The sequence below is a fragment of the Macrotis lagotis genome, chromosome 6 (genome assembly GCF_037893015.1).
Source record: "Macrotis lagotis isolate mMagLag1 chromosome 6, bilby.v1.9.chrom.fasta, whole genome shotgun sequence".
In the NCBI taxonomy this organism is placed as follows: Eukaryota; Metazoa; Chordata; class Mammalia; order Peramelemorphia; family Peramelidae; genus Macrotis; species Macrotis lagotis.
This window is the reverse complement of record NC_133663.1, coordinates 53794904-53816632: the sequence shown is the minus strand read 5'-3', so window position 1 is coordinate 53816632 and position 21729 is coordinate 53794904. Positions and strand designations below refer to the sequence as shown.

General features: G+C 34.1%; 2 protein-coding genes across 5 annotated transcripts in view; one reads left to right on the top strand and one right to left on the bottom strand.

Annotated features, from left to right (window-relative positions):
- Positions 1 to 3489, top strand: part of TRPC1 (transient receptor potential cation channel subfamily C member 1) — a 72604-nt gene extending 69115 nt beyond the window's left edge. For 2 of the 4 annotated variants that reach the window (XM_074191147.1, XM_074191150.1), the window contains one exon: positions 360 to 3489. In XM_074191147.1, the coding sequence (XP_074047248.1) occupies positions 360 to 587 (228 nt within the window). In that variant the 3' untranslated portion in view covers positions 588 to 3489. The remainder of the gene's footprint in view (positions 1 to 359) is intronic. The other 2 variants (XM_074191148.1, XM_074191149.1) reach the window with 1 other exon arrangement.
- Positions 1775 to 21729, bottom strand: part of PCOLCE2 (procollagen C-endopeptidase enhancer 2) — an 82212-nt gene continuing 62257 nt past the window's right edge. Inside the window, exons 7-9 of the mRNA XM_074191151.1 lie at positions 12930 to 13013; positions 11099 to 11266; positions 1775 to 9063 (exon numbers count right to left, since the gene is read on the bottom strand). Coding sequence (XP_074047252.1) covers positions 8933 to 9063; positions 11099 to 11266; positions 12930 to 13013 — 383 coding nt within the window. The 3' untranslated portion in view covers positions 1775 to 8932. The remainder of the gene's footprint in view (positions 9064 to 11098; positions 11267 to 12929; positions 13014 to 21729) is intronic.

Here is a 21729-nt window from a genome sequence, read left to right as displayed (position 1 = left end):
CCAATCTCTTTTTTTATGAGTATATATATATTTTTTTCTTTTAAATCAAAAAAATTACAAACATTGCAAGTAAATTATAGTATAAAAGAAAGGATTATTTTTCTTTGAATAAATAATTTTGTGTGTGTTGCAGTGATATCACACTAATCATTATAACTTATTTCACAAATTAGTTTGAAATAAACAAATATGAAAGACTATGAAGTAGTTACAAGAACATCATGGATAGAAGTATTTAAACTTGTAGGATTATAGGTTTGCATATTTGTGTATTGTCAAAAAATTTTAAATATATATTTTGTTTGTACAAATATGAAGAACTATAACTAGTAGAGATGTATTATTTTTTTATTTTGAAGGAGTGGAGAAATCTGAAACAAAAAAGAGATGAAAATTACCAAAAAGTGATGTGTTGCTTAGTCCACCGTTATTTAACTTCCATGAGACAGAAGATGCAAAGCACAGATCAGGCAACTGTAGAAAATCTCAATGAACTCCGCCAAGATCTATCAAAGTTTCGAAATGAAATAAGGGACTTACTTGGTTTTCGGACTTCTAAATATGCTATGTTTTACCCAAGAAATTAGCTTATTTCTAGACCATGAATATTTACATAATTTGCAACTAAATTTATTAAGGTATGGGTTGGAATGTAGAAATAATGTCAAAGCCATTCTTTAAAGACTCATAACTTAATTATGTATGTTATATAAAATATGTATATAGTTTAAAAATCTACTGAACACGGATTTTAGTAGGAGCAATTTAGCAGACAGAATTTTCTAGCCTTTTACTTTATTTTCTCATCTTTTGGGGGAGAAATAGTTGTGACCACATCTATTGTTCAAAAGTTATATAAGATACTCAAAAATAAATGTGGATTTATCTTTATGAGATATATATATATGGAATGTGGAACTCTTGGTTCTAAGAATGTATAAAATTAGCATGCTGTGGCTGAGGTTATATTCATTTTTCAGGAATTCAACTTAATTTGAGTTATTACAGTTTTTTTCTTTAATCAGGAGAAAGGTCCTAGAACTTGTAAAACAAAAACCAAAAATAAGGGTTTAGAATGGTTTTCTTTGTGGTTATGGTATAATTTTTGTTTCTGTGAACTCTAAAGAGAACTTTGTTTTCCAACAGTATACCTTGCAAATATTTATTTTATATTTAAGCTATATTTGATTTATTGTTAAATATCAAAATATTTATGCAATTTAACATAACTTCTATAAGTATGACTTTGTGCTAATTTGTATATGATTCTTCCTGCTTACAATGGAAAGTGTTCTTTTTTTGCCGAAGTACATAATATATTTGATTATTTTGTGCTTTGGAGGAATTATAATTAATTTTTTTTTGAAAATCTGTTGTATTCCTACCATTGAATTGAAAGGTAGGGTTTCCGTTAAATGGAAGTTAAGCATAATCTTCTCACTTGAATGTTAGCTAGTCTTATGGACATTGGGTGCAGGCAGCCCTAAGTCTATAAGCATTACTGATCCAGGGATCATAAAATAGAAGTTTTAGGTATAATATGTTTCTTCCTTTTTTTTTTTAATGGAATTACCAAACTGTAAGTGCTCCCTCTTTGGGGTGAATTCTTATAAAATATTTATTGTAAAATTATATATTTTGTCTACTATAAAATTATGCACATCCCATTTGGGATTCAGCATCAGGATTTTCATTCATTCTAAAAATAATACATGATAAAAAAAATATTTATTGAGCACCTAGTGTGTGCATGAATTACTTATGGGGGTATATTTTGAATGATAGTATTGTAAGAAAAAATAAAATTTGACTTTGAATTATACATTGGCATAATGTTTAATCAGTTGTATTATAATGTACATGAAAAACAGAAAAGAAATAAAACTAAATGGAAAAAAAGATAACACTTTGATTAAATTAAATAATGCAGTGAAAAAAGAAGTACATACATGCCATGTTACTATAATATGTAATGCCAGAAAACTGGCCAAATATGATCCAAATCTAATAGTGAGATCAAATAGTTAATTCATCTGACATCCATTCAGAAATTAGCATTCTGGTTTGGAAAGTTAGTATTTTCATTTCACTTCCGCTTCCCCAGGACTCATACCCAAAGAATGTTTGTCAGGTTTATCTTGTTCTTTTCTATTTTTATGGACAGTTCTAGGCCCATTATTTTGCATTTCTCAGCAATTTCTTAGGCTGATGACTTGGTAGATCTTTCCTTCCAAAAGTATGACCATTTATGTGGATTAATGTTGAAAAAAATTCTGATATATATGTAGAGCTTTATACAGTTGACAAAGTTCATTCTTGACACCATCTTTTGAGGTGGGATAGGTATTATCTCAGTTTTACAGATTCAAGATTTGTTAAGTGCCTACTATGTATACAAGGCACTGTCCTAAGTACTAGGTCTACAAATGAAACCCATGAGGACAGAGCCAGAGAGGCTAAGAGGCTTATCCAAATCACAAGGACAATTACAGGAGGAAGCATGCTTTGAATTCAGGTTCTGTCTCCCAGCCCAGGATCTTTCCACAATGCTTTGCTGCTTCTCCAAAATAATTTGGATGATTTCAGCATTGAGATTCTAGAATCTAAATTGTAACATAGGTTTTCCCTAGAAAATAAGATAGGGCTTCTTCCCCTTCTTATTGACTCTAACATTATTTAGGCTGAATCATCAGTCATTTCCCCCCCATATTTTGAAATGGTAATTTCTTGTAAGGTTATATTCTAAGAAAAAAGGTTGCAAAAATTGGATATAGCTTTTCTATTAGTGTTTGATGTAATTTATTAATATCATACTTTACAGACAGCCACAACTCTACTACTGACCCATAGTTTTTGATCATTCAGCATGAATTACATATTAAAACTTTAAGTCAAAAAAACCTTTCTTAAAAATGCCTTAAATTTTCCTTTTTGATTGATATGCTTATAACTGACATCTCCATCAGTATTGTTAATATCTTGAAAGATATATATGTTCATTCTCTTTAATAAACTCTATTCTAGCCAAATTCGGTAACCAAGTCAGTTGTTCCTTGGAACTGACATTCCATCTTCCTCCTCTGTCTACCTGCTCATCTTCAGGTTTGAAATGCATGCCTGTTTCAAAAGATACTAACCCACTAATCAATGCATTGCCTCTCCTTGTCTTCTGGGGTCCATTCAGGTGCCATGTCCTCTTCAAAACTCTGTTATTGTTCCAGTTGCTAGTGTCCTCTCTTTCCTCAAAGTACCTCGTATTGTATTTCTCTTTGTGTATATACCTTTGTGTATATAAACTCCTGGTGAGCAAAGATTGTCTCACTTCTCTCTTTGTATTCCACACTCCTAGCATGTTCTCTTGCACAGAGCTGGCACTTAATTGCTTACTAACTTATGAATCTTACCAACTTATCAATCAAATTTATAAGCTCACACTATTTAAAATGTTTGGTTCCGTATTTAATCTAAAGAAGAAAAATAATAGGTTTTAATCTTGTATATTCTTAAAATATAATTATCTTTAAATTTTGCTTACTCAACTGTAATAAAGTAAGCATACAAAGAAATATCAGAAGAAGCTTTAAGTGCTATAGCTTCTTCCACTATTCATTCAAACATTTTTTTCAGATAGTGATTATTGTGTATAGGCAAATCTGTATGAAACTGCTTAGAATTATGTGATTTCAGGACAATTTTGTTAGTAATTAATAACCAAATTCTATCATACTTTCTTTAAAGGTCATTGATAAGCTGATGATCATTCAGAAAAGGAAAACCAGGAAAGTGATGGCTTCAAGATTTAACTATCCCAATTTATTTAGCTGTGTTAGATAGTTGAAGGGTTTTTGAGTCTAAGGCTTGATCCTGGTTGAAGTTAACAAGCTTCTTAAAATTATAACTAGAATAGATGGCTTCTGGAAGTTATTGAGTAGTTGTCTCTTACAAAAGAAGTAATGGTCTTCAAGAATATTCACATAGGTATGTTGTAAAAGACATTCTTGTTCAGGTGTGTAGGTTGAACTGTAAGGTTCCTTCCAGATTCTGCTAAAACATTATGAAGTCAACTGCTCATTTGTCATTTTCAACAAGATTGCATTTTCTTGAAACCAATCGTTATTGATTGTGGTATGGCTGTACTTTTGGTTCTGCCTTCTTAGAAGAACTTCTAAAGAAGGAGGAAGGAAAAATTCTTATTTATTTTGATAAGCAATATGCCTTGCTACTTAATATAAATTTCAATGCCCTGAGATGTTGATCACCCCAACTTTAATATTTTGAAAAGCACATTGCTTCTATGGGATTTTCCTGCACTCTTGTCACATAACTGTAACTGCTTATTAGATAGTCCCAACTGTTTGTCCCATTGGTGACTCAAATACAACCTCTCTACAAATCTTCCCCCACCCAAAATCTACTCTTCTTCAGAACTTCCATATATCTGTCAAGAACACCACGCATCTTTCTAGTCTCCTAAATTTGTAATCCTGGCTTTAGGCTCCTCACTCTCCCTCACCTTTCATATCCAGATAGTTGTCAACTTTTCCATTTCCAAAACTCTTATCTCTCTCACATCATCAAATAAAGGACAACCACCTGGTTCAAACCTTCATTGACTCTTGCCTGGAATATGGAAAACCCTTCTCTAAGTCCTTCTGCCTTATCTCTCCTTAATCCAATTCATCCTGTCATCAATTATTGGAAGTGACTTTCTTCAAATGCAACTTTGATTGTGTCACTTCTCTATTCAGTAAACAAGGATTAAAGATAAATTCTCCTTAAAATATCCTCTCAAACAAATTACACGTTATTCTTCTATTCTATGGTCCAGTCAATGCAGCCTTGCTATTTCTCACATATGACACTCTATCATCCTGTTTTCATGTCTTTGTACTCATTATTACTCATGCCTCTTAGAATCCCTTGTTTCGTTCAAAATTCTGATTCTCCTCAACCACACACTTCTCCTTTAATATCTTGTATTGATTTTGAATGGGGGTTTTTTTTAGTTTTTTTTTTTTTGCGAGGCAAACGGGGTTAAGTGACTTGCCCAAGGCCACACAGCTAGGTAATTATTAAGTGTCTGAGACCAGATTTGAACCCAGGTACTCCTGACTCCAGGGCGGGTGCTTTATCCACTGTGCCTAGCCACCCCAATTTTGAATATGTTTTGCATATACTTAGTTAGGTTCATCTCATTTGCCCAACAATATGTAAGCTTCTAGGGTAAAGATAGTTTCCTTTTTGACTTTGTGTCTCCAGTCTCTAGCCTGGTTCATAGTTGGCACTTAAGAACTAAGTTCATTATCAATGAGCATTTGTTGTGTAATCATGTTTGTTATAACCACAAGTATCTGAGATGCCCAAGGGAATGGGGAGCTGAACCATATACCAGTTCTACGCCCTTCTGGCATTCCTGGTGGGTCAAGATACGAGCAAAACAAACAATAATAAATGGACTGCCTATAGCTATTACTTGATCATTTTAGGCCTGACCCAGCTCGGTTTACCTCTCACTCTTTACTAGAAAATTCTCAAAAACAACAGGTTTCTGTGGCCTGTTTCAAGAGATACTAACCCACTAATCAATCAATTATGGGACTTTTAGGTTCTTTCTAGTTTTTTTGTTATCACATATAGAGCAAATACAGACATATTTGTTTAAGCATCTCGATTTTCTTTGAAGTTTAGAATTTTGAGGGGATTTTTGGTCTCATTAACTTATTTCACACTATTTAAACTTTGCCTTTCCTTCCCAAAATAAAGCACTGTGTTTAAAGACTCAATGCCTCCTAAACAGGGTGTGCTTCATTTTTCTTGTTTTTTTAAATAAACTTGTCTGATTGACCATTGTTAGCATTATCTGTGATTGGTAAGCAATCTAGGAGACAAGAATTGTTTATACAGTTGGGACTTAAATGTTTAGGAGGAAAAATAAACACTTTGGTCATGACAGTGACATCATTGGTTTGGCACCTTTAGGGTTTTGCTAGTTTCTGTGGATGTGTACAGGATTCTGATTTGGAAGAGCTACCCAGAATGAGTGACACAAAGAGAATTTGAGGGCAAATTTTAAACTGTGGTAGTTATGTGTTTTAAAAATAACTATCTTCACAGGATTCATTATTTCTGATGTAAATCAAATAACAGTAGTACAAGCGGTCTAACAGCAGGCTTGTGTAGGAGGTAAATGTGGGTTTAAAAAAAGAACTGTCTCATTTAATCACATATTTGACAGGTAGACTTGTTTTTCCCCACCCCTGCCATATGCATTCTTTAGAATATATTTTTTAGCTTTAGGAAAATCACTTAATCCATCCCCCACCAGAAAAAGGCATATGAAAACCTTTCCAGGTTTACCAAGGCTTACCAAGAAGAATCTTGCTCCCCCCCCCCCACTTTTGAAAACAGGACATTAAGAATCATATCAAATTCTTTAACCTAAATCTCCTTATACTGTAATTTAAATAATTTCTTTTTCTCTCCTTTCTTAATTGACCTGCAGTAAGATCAAAAAACTAGCCACTGTATTCTTTTTAACAGTCCTTCATATATATCAATAGGTATACCTCATCCTTTAGTGAATCTGGATAATTCTTACTTGGTTATGGCTGAATTTGATTGTGCTTTGATTTAGGAACATCATTTTGAAAAGATGGATCAGAATTCATTAGAAACAATGACATCTTTGAAAAATGATAATATGAGACACAATTGAGGGTCAGAATAGATGATTATTAAAGATGACTAATCCATTTGTGATAGCTCCAGGTGGGACTCCCCATTTACCTGGGCACCCATCCAGTCTTATGAAGTTCAAAAGGCTATTTACTCCATTTGTGGATGTGCATCATGTAGGATAGACCTCTGCCTCCAAACCTTTGTTTTAAAATATTGATCTACATTAGCCATATGTATTTATATATATGTATGTATAAAATGTAGGGGCGGCTAGGTGGCACAGTGGATGAAGCACCGGCCTTGGAGTCAGGAGTACCTGGGTTCAAATCCGGTCTCAGACACTTAATAATTACCTATCTCTGTGGCCTTGGGCAAGCCACTTTAACCCCATTTGCCTTGCAAAAAAAAAAAAAAACCTAAAATAAAAAAAAATAAAATGTATTTGTATACATCTGATCCCCACTATGAGATAATTTTACTCAAAATTTTTAATTTTAGGTTTAAAAATAGAACTGAAAGAAGTCCCACAGCTGGAAATCACCTGTAAGTCTGCAAAGAAAAGTAGGAGGGCAAGGCCAGGACTAGAAGCAGAAGTAAGAGAATAGATAGAATTGGAACTGGTACAGAGGTAATCAGAAAAGAGTAAAGGGTCTGAATGACTATAAATTACCATGGTAATCTAGATCCCATCTTGGAAATCCTGAAAGGATTGTTCAAAATGGGAGTCAGAAAGACGGGTTCAAATCTGTTTCTGTATGACATGACCCTGACAGTGAACTGACCCTCAGTTGTACTCGGTCAACTCCCCATGACTTAAACTATCTACTAGGTCAGAGATGGATTAGGGGGGAGTGGTTTTCCCACATTAACCAACTGATATCTCCACCTATTTAAGGAAGTATTTAAAGAGGAAAGGGGATAATGATTATATTACTTTACAAATCCAATTAAAACTGAAGTACCATATAAAGAACACTTGCCCGGGAGACCTGATATGAATCCTGGTTATGCTCCTTGCCTTCCTGGGCTTTAGGCACCTCTGTAAAGTGGTGAGTGAGGTGGGAAATGCAGAGAAAGATGGTTAAGATAGGTGATCTCTAAGGTCTGTAGACTGGAATTGAGCTAGACACATTCAGGTGCCACATATGAATCTGAATGAAAAACTAAGGCACAGTTTAGGGCTCTTAAACTTACATCTATGAACTTTGATAACTGTAAAAAGTTAATTTCTTTTTAATCCTATATATTTTTGTATTTAAAAACATTACTCAGAGAAGGGGTTCACAGTCCTAATCTTCTGCCTTAGTATTCAGCTGCCGAAAGGGTTCCATGGGTCAAAGAAAGGTTAAAAATTCCTGATCTCACAGAAATAGTGGAAAGACTGCCTCAGCTTTGGGAAGACCTGGGTTCAAGTTCCCCCTGACAAATATTGACCACATGACCATGGATCGATCAGTGCCCCAGGTCTTTCCACATGGGGATCTCCTTATCCTCAATGAAATCACAGGTCCAGTTGGAAAAATAAATAAAATGTTCTTTATGGAATTTTTAAGAATATGAATTCTTCCAGGCGGCTGGGTGGCACAGTGAATAGAGCATCAGTCCTGGAGTCAGGAGTACCTGGGTTCAAATGTGGCCTCAGACACTTAATAATGTAGCTGTGTGGCCTTGGGCAAGCCACTTAACCCCATTTGCCTTGCAAAAAAAAAAAAAACTTTAAAAAAAAGAATATGAATTCCTGCAAAGGTATCCATGTAGATTTTCAGAAAATATGTTGCTTTTACTCTTAGCACACCCAGATTACTCTAAAGCAAACATAATGACTGCTAGATTCTATTTTAAAATATTTTATTAAGCATAGATAAAAATGCAGGAAAAAATATAAAAACTCAGCAAAAGCTAAAAGTTAAAAACATCACTATAAATATTGCACTTATTATAATAAATCTTCCTTTTCACATCCTCACAAAATTCATTTCTGAAAGAACTCCTTTTACCAAGGTATATAAATTAATAGCTTCCAAGTTTTCAGAACTTCATACATTTCAGTTCACATGATTATTGTAGCTTGTCTTAAGGTTGGTAATCAGATCTATGCCTCAATGACTGTGCACATAATTGTTAAGAGAGGTCATTTGCTATCAAGTTGATCTTTTGGGAATGCTCAGTATTTAATTTTAAAAACTCTTCTACTGAATGAAAATAGATCTTTGAGAAGATAAACGAATGCAGCTTCATTTGATACCGTTCTTCTTTAACAGCGTTTATTTTTTAAGGCATTCAGGATCTTTTGATTCTTCATCTTGAAATTCATGATAAAACTGTTTGGTGTGATCTTCCCTCGCCCATCTTCATCTACCTGACCCATGATGATGTAATTTAGACCTACAGGATACAAATATAAAATCATGAAATTTATTTTTTTTTCTGCACACACTAATGCAATATTTAATTATTTGAGTAGTTACTGTTGTTGCACTGTTCATAATAAAAATCTATTTCAAGGTTATCATTTCTGAAAATTTGAATTCACCATTTAATCAATAAATATCAGATCATAGATTTAGAGTTATCCGAATAGGGACCTCTATATCAATTTAGATTAGTAGCCATCTAGTCCAAGCCTCTTGTTTAACATATGAAGAACTAAAGCCAAGGAAAGATTAAGTGATTTCTCAAGGTCCTTTGGCCATTGGAATAGGATTGAATTCATGTCTTCCAAATGCTGTGATATCCTATTACTTATTACCCTATTACTGTGCTGCCTTTCATTTTCTAGTGTTGTCATCAGTGAATTGTGTTTGCTAGGAGCAAGTCATTAATCTCTCTCCAGCTCTCTTTCCTTTTGTTTGGAAGGGTAGACAACAGATAAAAAATAGACAAGAATTGTAAAAGTTTAAGGCCACCACATTTGGACTTTTAAGTTTCCTTTCAGAGCCAAAGTAAGTTGATTCTCAAAAATACTGAGAAGGCAGCTTCATGGCATAGTGGAAAGAATACTAAATGTGTAGTCATTGATATTTTTATAGGCAAGTCATTAAATCTGTCTGACTGAATTTTCTCATATGCTAATACTATGTTAAATTATTTACCTCACAGACTTAAAGGGAAGTGATTTGCAATCTTAAAGCCATAAATATTTGCATATGTATGTGTGTATGTGTTTGTGTGTGTATATTGCAAAAAATATATATACAAGAAAGGGATGATTTCCTAGAAATCTGAAAAGACTGACATGAAATGATGCAGAATGTAAAACAAACTATATAACAATAATGTTACAAAAATGTGCTCATTCCTTCATTTCCTCCTCTGTCAATGTACTGGAAATCTTTCTTGACTCCTTTTTACATACTTTGGATAACCTACTCAATCAAGTATCTCTAAAATAAAATAAGATAAATTCTTCAGTTTGGTTTTTAAAGCCTCTCACAACCTGACCCCAATTGGTCATTTCAGCCTTATTGGATATTTTCCCCTTTTTGTACTCTGAGATCTAACCTAATTGGCAAAGAGACTGTGAGCTCCTTGAGGACAGGGACGTCTCTTGTGTTTCTTTCTTTGTATCTCCGGAGCTGATTGACTGTTCTGACTTGCAGCACTCAATCATCTCCCATTTGGCCATTCCTGCTGCCTGGAATGCCCTCCCTCTCCGTTTCTTAGAATTCCTTTTCCCTTAAGCTTCTGCATGAAGCCTCCCCTAACCCTCAAGAGTTCATGCCTTCCTTCCCAAACTATTTTGAATATTTGTATTATTAACTTTAGTTTTATGCTGGATATAATTAGGAATGTACTTACTGTCTCCTCCTAAAATGTATTCTGCTAGCAAATAGAGACTGAATCATTTTTTGTATTAAATCCTTAGCACCTGGCTCCTAGTAGTTAATTGATTAATAAACATTTATTAAGTGCCTTCTGTGTTCATGAATACTTATTGATTGGTTGATTGAAGGACTGTAAGTGTAAGGATAAATCAGAGGCATGCCAGTTACCAGAAAGTCATCTGGGCATTTTAAATTTGTCACTGTGAGAGTTCAACCTAGTTTTACTATTCTAAAATATATATTTAAAATTGTCAGAAGAAAGAGTTGTTATTCTGATACTAGCTAGCACGAAACAGAACTTTGAAGTTGACAAAGCACTTTATAGATTTTAATAATTGTGAACATTTATATAGCATTGTGCTAAGGTGCTTTACAACTATTATCTCCTTAGATCCTCTATTAGTATCCCCATTTTACAGATGAGGAAACTGAGGTGAACAATGGTGAAGTGACTTGCCCAGGGTCACTCAGCTAAGTAAATAATATCTGAAGCTGGATATGAACCCTCTGCACTACCTAGTTGACCAGGATACACTCTCATTAAACTGTTCATTACTTGCTTTAGAACCATTTACTAAGTTTCCTCTTTTACCCACCTCTTCTGATGAGAGGACATTGCTTACAAACAACAGTGATCTTGGTACTCATATTCTTCCCAGCTTGCTGAATTGCCAGGTTTCCCTCCTTGTATACATTGATGATGGATATCGTTGCGTACAAGCTTCCACCTTTTGTCATTGTTGTGATAACAGTGCCAGCTAGCACTAGGAAAGAAAATGATTTTTAAAATATGAAAATTGGAAGTACAACAATGAAATATTTTCTTCATTATTTCAGAATTAAATATTGGAAAGCTAAAGAAAAGAACCTCAAAACCCTAATGTTTAATTGTACCAGATTTGTGGAAAAAATTAAAGGGTTCATTGAAATATTACATTGTTAGATAATATTTGATTGTGTAAGAATATAAATCCATACTCGATTAAAACAATAGCTCAATTGTCTTCTACAGCTATAGGGAGTTTCTAGACCCAGCCTTAATTTTAGCCAAACAATTTTATAACCCTATTCATGCCTGTATTTACCCCAAAGCACCCTAGTTTAATGATAATATCCTATGAGGCCACAGGAGGTAGGTATAGCTATATCGAAGCATGTATGTCTTTTTCTAGTTTTTCTGAGGGTGTGTCCATTTCTGTCCGTTTTGTGTCTGTCTTTCCCTCTGCTTTTTTTCTTCATGATCTTAGTCTCTTTCATTACATCTGTTTATCTTTTTCACCAGTTTATACATTTCTCATTCTCCCTTCTACCTATATGATATTTCCTCATTCTTTAGTATCCTATCCTTTCATTCATAATGAAAAATAAATGTATTTAATTTTTGTTATTTTTATTTTTAAAACTATGTTGTTTCTAGTTGATGAATGTAAAACTTAATATTTCTCTCTAAAAAAAAAAGAAAAACTTTAACTTGAATTGCTTTTGCTTCCAATAACAGCATTCCCCCCCCCCCCCATGGAGGGGGAAAAGTTTTCCATCCCCAGTTCAATGGATAAAAATTAAACAATTTATTTCCATGGGTTACCAAATTCTTTTCTGGTTCTAGCTATGCTACTATTTAATAGTTCAATTGAATAGAGTGAAATTTGTGTTTCTTGAGGTGTGGGATGATCCTGACCAGACAAGGTGGTAATTCATGTGTTTAAGATGCAGCACTCTAGTAAAGCCTCTGCTATTGTTGAATTATTCATTCATTCATTCATTTCTGTTGCTGGCAAATTCAGTACAAAATAATGTGATTGATATAATTGAAATCACATTGTCAATTATTCCTTCTTTTATAACTAGGAATTTATTGATTTCTTAGTGATTAGCACGTAGACTACAAACATGCATATTTGTAAAATACTAGTTTTAGGGTTGTCACTGTTAAAATTCTAACATGGATATGTCAGAAAACATCTTTGTGGTGCACACAGAAGTTTCTGGTAATTAGGTTTCTAGAAGTCCATCCCATCAATGGTTCCTAGACTTCACCTCATTCCCAACTTTCAGTCTTCCCTAGATTCTAATTTGCTTTCAACTTTTCTTCCTTTTATTAAATGTCAGTCTATAAACCTCTCTCTGACCTAGGCCTTAGATTCTTTAGTAATGCTTCTGTTCTTGTATACTATCTCAACTATAAGACCATCCAGTGTTTACCATTCTGACCCAATTTAAGACAAACTGAAATGCCGACCATTTCAAATGCAGTCTGTTTTCTAAGGAGACGTTAACAACATATAAAGTGGCATGCAAATACCTCCCTATGTGAATTATGTTACTGACCATTTACATTTAAATTCCCAGTAATTCTTTTGAGAATAATCATGCAGTTCCCCAAGTCTCCCATTACAAAGAAAAAGCTGTGGGGGATTTTTGCCTTACCAAAGTTACTTGAACAATAATTGCTCTCTAGAGTCCCACTTCTTCTACATTTTTGTTGACATAGGGCTACAGTAGGTCTTGAACCTTTATTCAAAAAAAAAGCCATTTAGTTCATAAAAAAATGCATGCATGGAAATATGATTATTGTTTGCACCTAAATCTGTATATTTGACTTTCTCAATTATTCCCCTGGGCACCAATCTGCTTACATAGCTAGGTCTAAGCCTCAACAATGAAATCCCAGAAAAATACACAAAAGAGATTATTTCTTTTCAAAATTGTTCATTGTTATTGACAGCTACTCTTGATTTCCCTGAGGCAACTCAATAGACTACTTACAATTTTTAGGATCAAAAATGATCCAAATGACTTTCTTTGTTTTTATGATTATTTCAAGCAGTGCTTTCCTAAAATAACTTTTTTTAAAAAAGTATTTATTATAAAGATGTACCCCTGCTTTAAGAAAACCAAGTATATAAAAACTTGATCTTATCTGAATATAACAATAGGCAGACTAATTAAAAGTGTTCATATCAAAGGTAGTTGAAGACTTTTACGAAACAAATACTTCACATTTGCACAATTTTCATTGTTTCCAAAAACCTCTTGAAAACTGCTACATCATATCATTTGATTCTTAAAACAACTCTATGAAATAGACCCACAAAGATTTTTCTCATTCTCATTTTACAGATAAGGAAAATGAGACTCAGAAAGATTCATTTACCTGAAGCCAAATGACTAGTAAGTTGAGTAACTGGACCACTCATATCTTTTTATTCCAAAGTCCATTCTCCCCTAGTACCTTTAGTGGCCATGATTGGCCATGATTGTTGTAACGATTCACTAAATTTGATTAATCAACAAGTTTTTATAAATATAGCTCTTGTGAAAGCTAAAGGGGATACCTGAGTGATGTTGGGCAAGTCACTTAACCATCTGATGTTCTGGAGAGCTCTCTAAGAATATGAATGGTAGGGAAAGGTACTGGCTTGCCTATTGTTAAAAAGGAGTACTTTCTCCTGGGAGTTACCTAAACTAAGCAAATACATTTATATTTTCCTAGCCTGTGTTTTGTATAAAGTAAGGTAGACATAGTTATTTAATTATTTGTAATAAAGCTGTAACCTCAAGTGGCTATACTTCTAGACTATTAGGAAACAGAAGTAGTCATTAAATAAATTTTAAAGACAAGTAATCAAAATAAAGATGTGTAATCAGCATCTCCATAAAAATATTCAGCTGCTGTTAATTCAGCAAGTATTTCTTCCTGTGTTTAAAATGTGAAGGACGTGTGGTAATACTAAACATAAAGACTGGTCCTTATAGATTAAGGCAGCTAGGCCACTTTGCTGAGAGAATGCCGAACCTGGAGGTGGGAAGTCTGAGTTTGTTTTTTTCAGAAACTCAAATATTTTTATTACTTTTTCCAACTACATCCATTGGTGGTTTTCACCAATCACTTTTTGGAAAGGCTTTAAGTTTCACATTTTTCTCCCTCCCTCTCTTCTCTCTCCTCTTCCCCTAATAGAAAACAATATGATATGGGTTCTACATGTGTAATTATACTAAACAGATCCATTTTAATCATGTTGTAAAAGAAGAATCAAATCCAAATGGAGGGGAAAAATAATTAGAAAGAGAAGACAACTTTTAAACACTGAAGATAGTAAACTTTGGTCTGCATTTAACTCCACAGTTCCTTCTCTGAATATGGATAGTTTTTTTTTTCCATCACAAATCCTTTAGAATTGTTTTTGATTTTGGAGCAGCTAGGTGGTGCAGTGGATAGAACACCAGTCCTGGAGTCAGGAGAACCTGAGTTCAAATGCAGCCTCAGACACTTAATTATCTAGTTGTGTGACCTTGGGCAAGTCACTTGACCCCATTGCCTTGCAAAAACAAACAAACAAAAAGAATTGATCCCATTCAAAATAACTTCAAGCAATATAAAATACTTGGGGGGTCTATCTCCCAAGGCAGACTCAGAAACTATGCAAACAACTACAAAACACTTCTCACACAAATAAAATCAGATTTAAATAACTGGGCAAATATCAACTGCTCATGGATAGGCCAAGCTAATATAATAAAAAATGACAATTCTACCTAAATTAAACTACTTATTTAGTGCTCTACCAATCAAAATTCCAAAAAAGTTACTTTAACGAGTTAGGAAAAAATGTAAGTAAATTCATATGGAGAAATAAAAAGTCAAGAATTTCCAGGGATTTAATGAAAAAAAAGTACAAAAGAAGGTGGCTTAAATCACCAGATCTAAAATTATAAAAGCATCAGTCATCAAAACTGTGGTATTGGCTAGGAAATAGAGTGGTGAATCGGTGGAATAGACTAGGTGCAAAAGAGATAGCAGGAAATGATTAAAGTAATCTGCTGTTTGATAAACTCAGAGTCTAACTATTGGGATAAAAACTCCCTCTTTGATAAAAACTGTTAAGATTGGAAGTTAGTATGGCAGAAACTTGGATTAGCCCAACATGTCACACCCTATACCAAGATAAGTTCAAAATGGATACAGGATTTAGACATAAAAACAATATTATAAGCAAACTAGGAGATCAAGGAGTAATTTACCTGTCAGATCTCTGGAAAGGGAAGCAGTTTATGACCAAGGAAGAAATAAAGAACATCATTAAAAACAAACTAGATAATTTTGATTACATTAAATTAAAAAGCTTTTGCACAGGCAAAACCACTGTAACAAGATCAAAAGAAATGTAGTAAATTGGGAAACAATTTTTATAACTAGTATTTCTGACAAAAGACTCATTTCTAAAATATACAGAGAACTGAGTGAAGTTTTTTTAAAAATGAGTCATTCCCCAATTGGCAAATGGTTAAGGGATATGGCAAAGGCAATTTACAGATGAGGAAATCAAAGCAATCCATAGTCATATGAAAAATTGCTCTAAATCACTACTCATTAGAGAAATTCGAAGTAAAGCATCTTTGAGGTACCACCTCACACCTCTCAGACTAGCCAATATGACCAGAAAGGACAATGATCAGTGTTGGAAGTCTGGGACACTAATACATTGTTGGTGGAGCTGTGAACTCATCTAACCTTTCTGGAGAGCAATTTGGAATTATGCCCAAAGGGCAATAAAAATGTGCATATCCTTTGATCCAGCAATACCACTACTGGGTCTATACCCTGAAGAAATTATGAAAAGGGGTAAAAACATCACTTGTATAAAAATATTCATAGCAGCTCAGTTTGTGGAAGCAAGGAATTGGAAATTGAATGAATGTCCATCAATTGGAAAATGGCTTACCAAACTGGTATATGTATGTCATGGAACACTATTGTTCTATTAGAAACCAGGAGGGATGGAAATTCAGGGAAACTTGGAAGGATTTGCATGAACTGATGCTGAGGGAGATGAGCAGAACCAGAACATTGTACACCCTAACAGCAACATGGGGGTGATGATCAACCTTGATGGATTTGCTCATTCCATCAGTACAACAACCATGGACAATTTGGGGGTATCTGTGATGGAGAATACCATCTGTATCTAGAGAAAGAATTTGGAGTGAACAAAGTGGAGTTTGAACAAAGATCAAAGAGTATTACCTTTAATTTTTTTAGAAAATATGCAATTTAGCTCTTATACGAAATGAGATTAGGGGGAAAATTGTAAAATTCAAAATAAATAAATAAAATTTAAAAAAAGTATTGTCTTTGATTCTTGTACTGCTTAAGTGAACAAGTCCATCATAGTTGATTATCACTCCATGTTGCTGTTAATATGTATAAAGTTCTTCTGGTTCTGCTCTTTTCGCCTAGTATCAGTTGATGCAAACCTTTATCCCTCATAATTTCTTATAGAACACTAATGTTCCCACCACATACATATATCTCAATTTGTTCAGCCATTCCCCAATTGATGGGCATCCCCTCAATTTCCAATTCTTTGCCACCACAAATAGAGCTGCTCTGAATATTTTTACCCTTTTTTTGTGATCTCTTTGAGATACCCAATTAGTGGTATTGCTGGGTCAAAGAATATGCAGTTTTATTGTCCTTTGGTCATAATTCCAGATTTCTCTCTAGAATGGTTAGATCATTTCACAACTCCACAAACAATGCATTAGTGTCCCAGTTTCCCCACATCTACACCAAAATTGATCATTATTCTTTCCAGTCACATTGGCCAATCTGAAAGTGTAGAGTGGTACTTCAGAGTTGTTTTAGTTTGTATTTCCCTAATCAATAATGATTTAGAGCAATTTTTCATTTGACTATAGATAGCTTTAATTTCTTCATCTGAGAATTGCCTTTCCCTTTTTTGGATCATTTATTAATTGGGGAATAGAAGTCTCAGTTCTAATTTGACCTCAGATACTTAGTAGCTGTGTGACCCTGGGAAAGTTGCTTAACTTTTGCCTTCTCATGTTTCCCAACTCCAAAATGAGGATAATAATACTACTTACCTCACAGAGCTGCCATAAGGATCAAATGAAATATTTGTAAAACTTGATTATCACAGTGCCTGACACATGGAGAAGGAAGGGAAAGGGAATAAATATTTATATAATACCTACTTACACCAAATGCTTTACAAATATTTCATTTGATCTTGTGTAACAGCCCAGTGAAAAGTGTGCTTTTATTATCATTATGTTATGATTGAAGAAACTGAGGTAGGCAGAGGCTAAGTGACTTGTTCAGGGATTCAAAGTTGAGTGAGTGTCTGAGGTAGGATCCGAACAAAGTAGATACTGTATAAATTGTAGCTGTCATGATCTAGATGCCACTATTACCATTATCATTATCATCATTATTATTGTATAAATGCCAGATAACACTATTATTATATAAATACTAGCTATCATTATTATTCTTATTTTTGTTGCTGTTACTAATTATCTTTCTAGATGAATCCTTTGTGACTTACTTTACCTGTTTGAAAACAGTTCCCCCTGAATTTGAACTTGCCTCTCAAATTCTGGTACTCAATTTTCTTTTTGAGAGATCTATTATTTCATTAGTTGGATACTCCTTCCCACCAACACAGTCAGCTTGATGAGATATAGTTAAAAAATACATTTTTGGTGCCCATCCTTCTGGTGATAAGCCTCTCCCTACCTTAGACAAAAGTCTAACTTCACAACATTTGGAGTCTTTCTTTTTTAGTTTAATAGGATTTAGAACTGTAAGTGATCTTTTTAAGACAGTCAACCCCAAGCATAAGACCTGCCAGAACTCCTCTGGCAGTGCTTTTCAATACCCATGAACACTTGCCTTGGAATTTTGAAGGCTTATGAAAAGCACTATGGAAACATCAAAGCCATTTAGGAATGACAAATTCTAATTTTGTCAGCATGAACTCATTTCCTAATCTCTCCATAGTGATAAAACTTTTCTAGTTTAGCTGCATGATTGTCTTTAGTTTTGTTAATTTTTACTTTTAATTAAATTTTTTCCCTCATCAAACATTTTCCCCTTCCTCTTCATCCCTCTGCCAATAGGGGTAAAAAAGAAAAACAAAACTTTTGTAACAATATGCATAGTCAAGAAAAAGAAGCTCTCAGTGTTGCCCTGTCTAGTACTTTGTCTCATTTTGTATATTCAGTCCAATACCTTTATGTTCAGGAGATAGGCAGTGTGGCCTTAGGCAAGTTTGATCATTGTGTTGTTCAAAGTTTTATCTTTCAAAAATAATTGCTTTTTTTACAATTTTTTTTTAGAATTTAATATTGTTGTATCTTGGTTCTTTTCACTTCACTCCTCATTAGTTCCTACAAATCTTTATTTTCTTTGAAACTATCCTTTTCCTCATTTTTTAAGGCTCAGTAATATTCTATTACATTTAAATGACACAATTTGTTCAGTCGTTCCCAAACTGATAGGCATAATCTTAGTTTTCAATTTTTTGCCAACTCAAAAAGAGCAGCTTTAAATCTTTTTTGTACATGTAGATACTTTTCTTTCTTTGACGTCTTTGGGGAATAAGCCTAGCAGTGGTATTTCTGAGTCAAAGGGTGCACATATTTTAGTCACTTTGGGTACCAAATTGCTTTCTAGAATGGCTGACTAATTCATTCCCTACATCAGGGGCAGGGAGCCATAGTGGTCTAGCATTGCTAAGGCAACCCTAGGCAGGGACTTGAAATTCAGTAAATCTAGTAGCTTCTTAGGAGTGAATGAATTAAATATTTGATGAAACAAAAAATTTCAAAATGACCCTTGACAGAAAAAAAGGTTCCCCATGTTCTATATGGATGGCTATTAGAAAACACTTTATGGACCTGTCTGAACTTCTTGGAAATTACATAAGTAACGATACCTTCCTGAAGAGAAAGGGCAAGACCAGTACCTGTGGCCAAAAATCACTCTCTGATTGTTTCAGTATATACTAAATATACAGAGGTAGCTTTGGAAAGGCTTAGGGATCCTTGTGAACAGTCAGCATCTGAATGCAAAGCACGTGTCCTCCTAGTGTATTAGATGTACTCATTTAAACTGAAATATTTAATCCACCTTGACTAAAGTGTGGTTATTTAAGGATTAGTGAATAAAGCTTTATAAGCAAGCCTAGCTTTTTATTATACAAGGGAAGCAGGAAATCTTGTGTTCTTGTTAAACTGGGCTAGGATCTTTTAGGATTAAAAGAGATAGTAAATAAGAATTCTAATAGTTTCTATAGAGAGACTGAAGAATTCTGTTAAACCCTGGAATCCTGACAATTTCCTTAACTTAAAGAAACAACTTTAAAGACTTGTGAAAGGAAGGAAACAAGCATTTCTTAATACCAGACACTTTACTTGGAAAAGTTTAATCTTTACAACATCCCTGTGAGGAAAGTGCCCTTATTATTCTTCATTTTATAGTTGAGGAAACTATAGCAGACAACAGTTAAATGACTTGGCTAAGGCCACACTGTCAGTACATATCTGAGGATGGACTCGAACTCAAATCTTCTTGACTACAAGCCCCGTGTCACTTCATCACCTAGCTGCCATGGTGGCAGATGATGTAGAAAAGGGTTGGTTTTGAAGGAAGACCTGAGTTGAGACTTGCCTCCAAATGACACTTACTGGGGAAGCCCTTGGACCATCGCTTGACTTCTCAAGTACCCCAATAATACTAGGAATTTATAAGTTAGAGAGCAATTGCCTAAATCTTCATTCTTCAAAACTCAACTGAAATTCAGTTTGAAGTCAGCCCTCCCTATCCTGGTCTCCCATAGGGGAGCTTCTTTTCTTCCATTCATTTAGCTATTAAAATTGTGTTGTTTTTAGCAGCTCTTCAATTCTTTGTTATTAATTGTTGTTTAATTCTTTTTTTATTCCAGATTGTATATGTTTTTAATATCTTGTTTCTTTGAAGGCCAAAATCACATTTTGTACTTCACTATATTACCCCTTAGCTTTTTTTATGTTAGAGAAAATGAAATATTTTTTAATTTTTTTTTTTAGGTTTTTGCAAGGCAATGGGGTTAAGTGGCTTGTCCAAGGCCACACAGCTAGGTAATTATTAAGTGTCTGAGGCTGGATTTGAACTCAGGTACTCCTGACTCCAGTCTGTGCCATCCAGCTGCCCCCAAAAATGAAATATTTAATGTAAAATTTTTAAACACATGATAAAACTATTTCTCTTCAGTATGAAATGTCCCTTTTCTTAAAAAAAAATAAAAACTAAATTTAAAATAACAATAATTTGTAATAAGTTATGTATTTTCTCCTGGCCTTCCCATCAATCTTCCTTCAAAGCATACAGCACATCATCCTGGCTCACATTCAGGCGTACTTACAGTAATAAATCGTTTTTACTGGGTTCCACTAGCAGCGGGCAGCAGGAACCCAGGTGTGCCCCTTAGCTTCTAGATAAGTGCTGAGGACATGTAGTAGGGATTTAATAACTATCTGTTGATTGGTTTAACTTGATTTTGAAGAAAAAAGTAAAATATAACACTGTGTGGGAAAGTGATACTACTTGCCTTCCCACACAATGTTATATTTACTGTTATAGTAAGCTGTGTTGGTTTTCTGAAAAGTGGCACTATCTAATTTGAAGGACATTTTGACACATTGCTTCCATCTTTATTTGCTGAAATTTTTTTACGTATGTGAACTTAAGAATATCTTTGTACAGAAGACGGCTTTATTCACAAGTCTTTTTCATTTATAATGTATTTAATAAAGCTGCTGTTATTTTCATGTATATGCTATCCTTTGAGATCCAGTCTAATCAGAATCAATCTTCCATCCTCAACAAACTCCCGCTAATCCTAGAAGTTCCTAGACAGTTCTATTGAAGGATAATCCCCAAGGTTTTGTAAAGAAAGGGAACTGGATTTGACGGGATGAAAAAGATACTTATGAGTCTTTTTTTCTGTTTGAATTTTTCTATATTCAACTTGACAAACACCAAATCAAATGGGAATTTCCATTACAGAGCTTTATATATAAAACTCTGAATCCCTACTGTGTAGTTTGCCTTTTTAAAAAGTATATAATAAATTCACCATGTAACTTGATCATCTATGAGTCCTTTTTGCCTGGATCTTTTTACAATACATTTTCAGCATATTTAGAAGATTTGCTGAATGTCATTGACAGGAAGAACCAGGTGAAATAGAGGAAAAGGTGTAATAGAAAAAGACCTAGAATGAGAATCAGGAGACTTTTGTTGTCTCACCTAGGTGAATAATTAGCAGTATTTCACTGAAGATATCCTTACTATACTTTATGCCTCAGTTTCTCTATTAGTAAAATAAAGACATTGGACTAGATGGTTTTTAAGATCTTCTAATTCTAATGTGGTATAGTG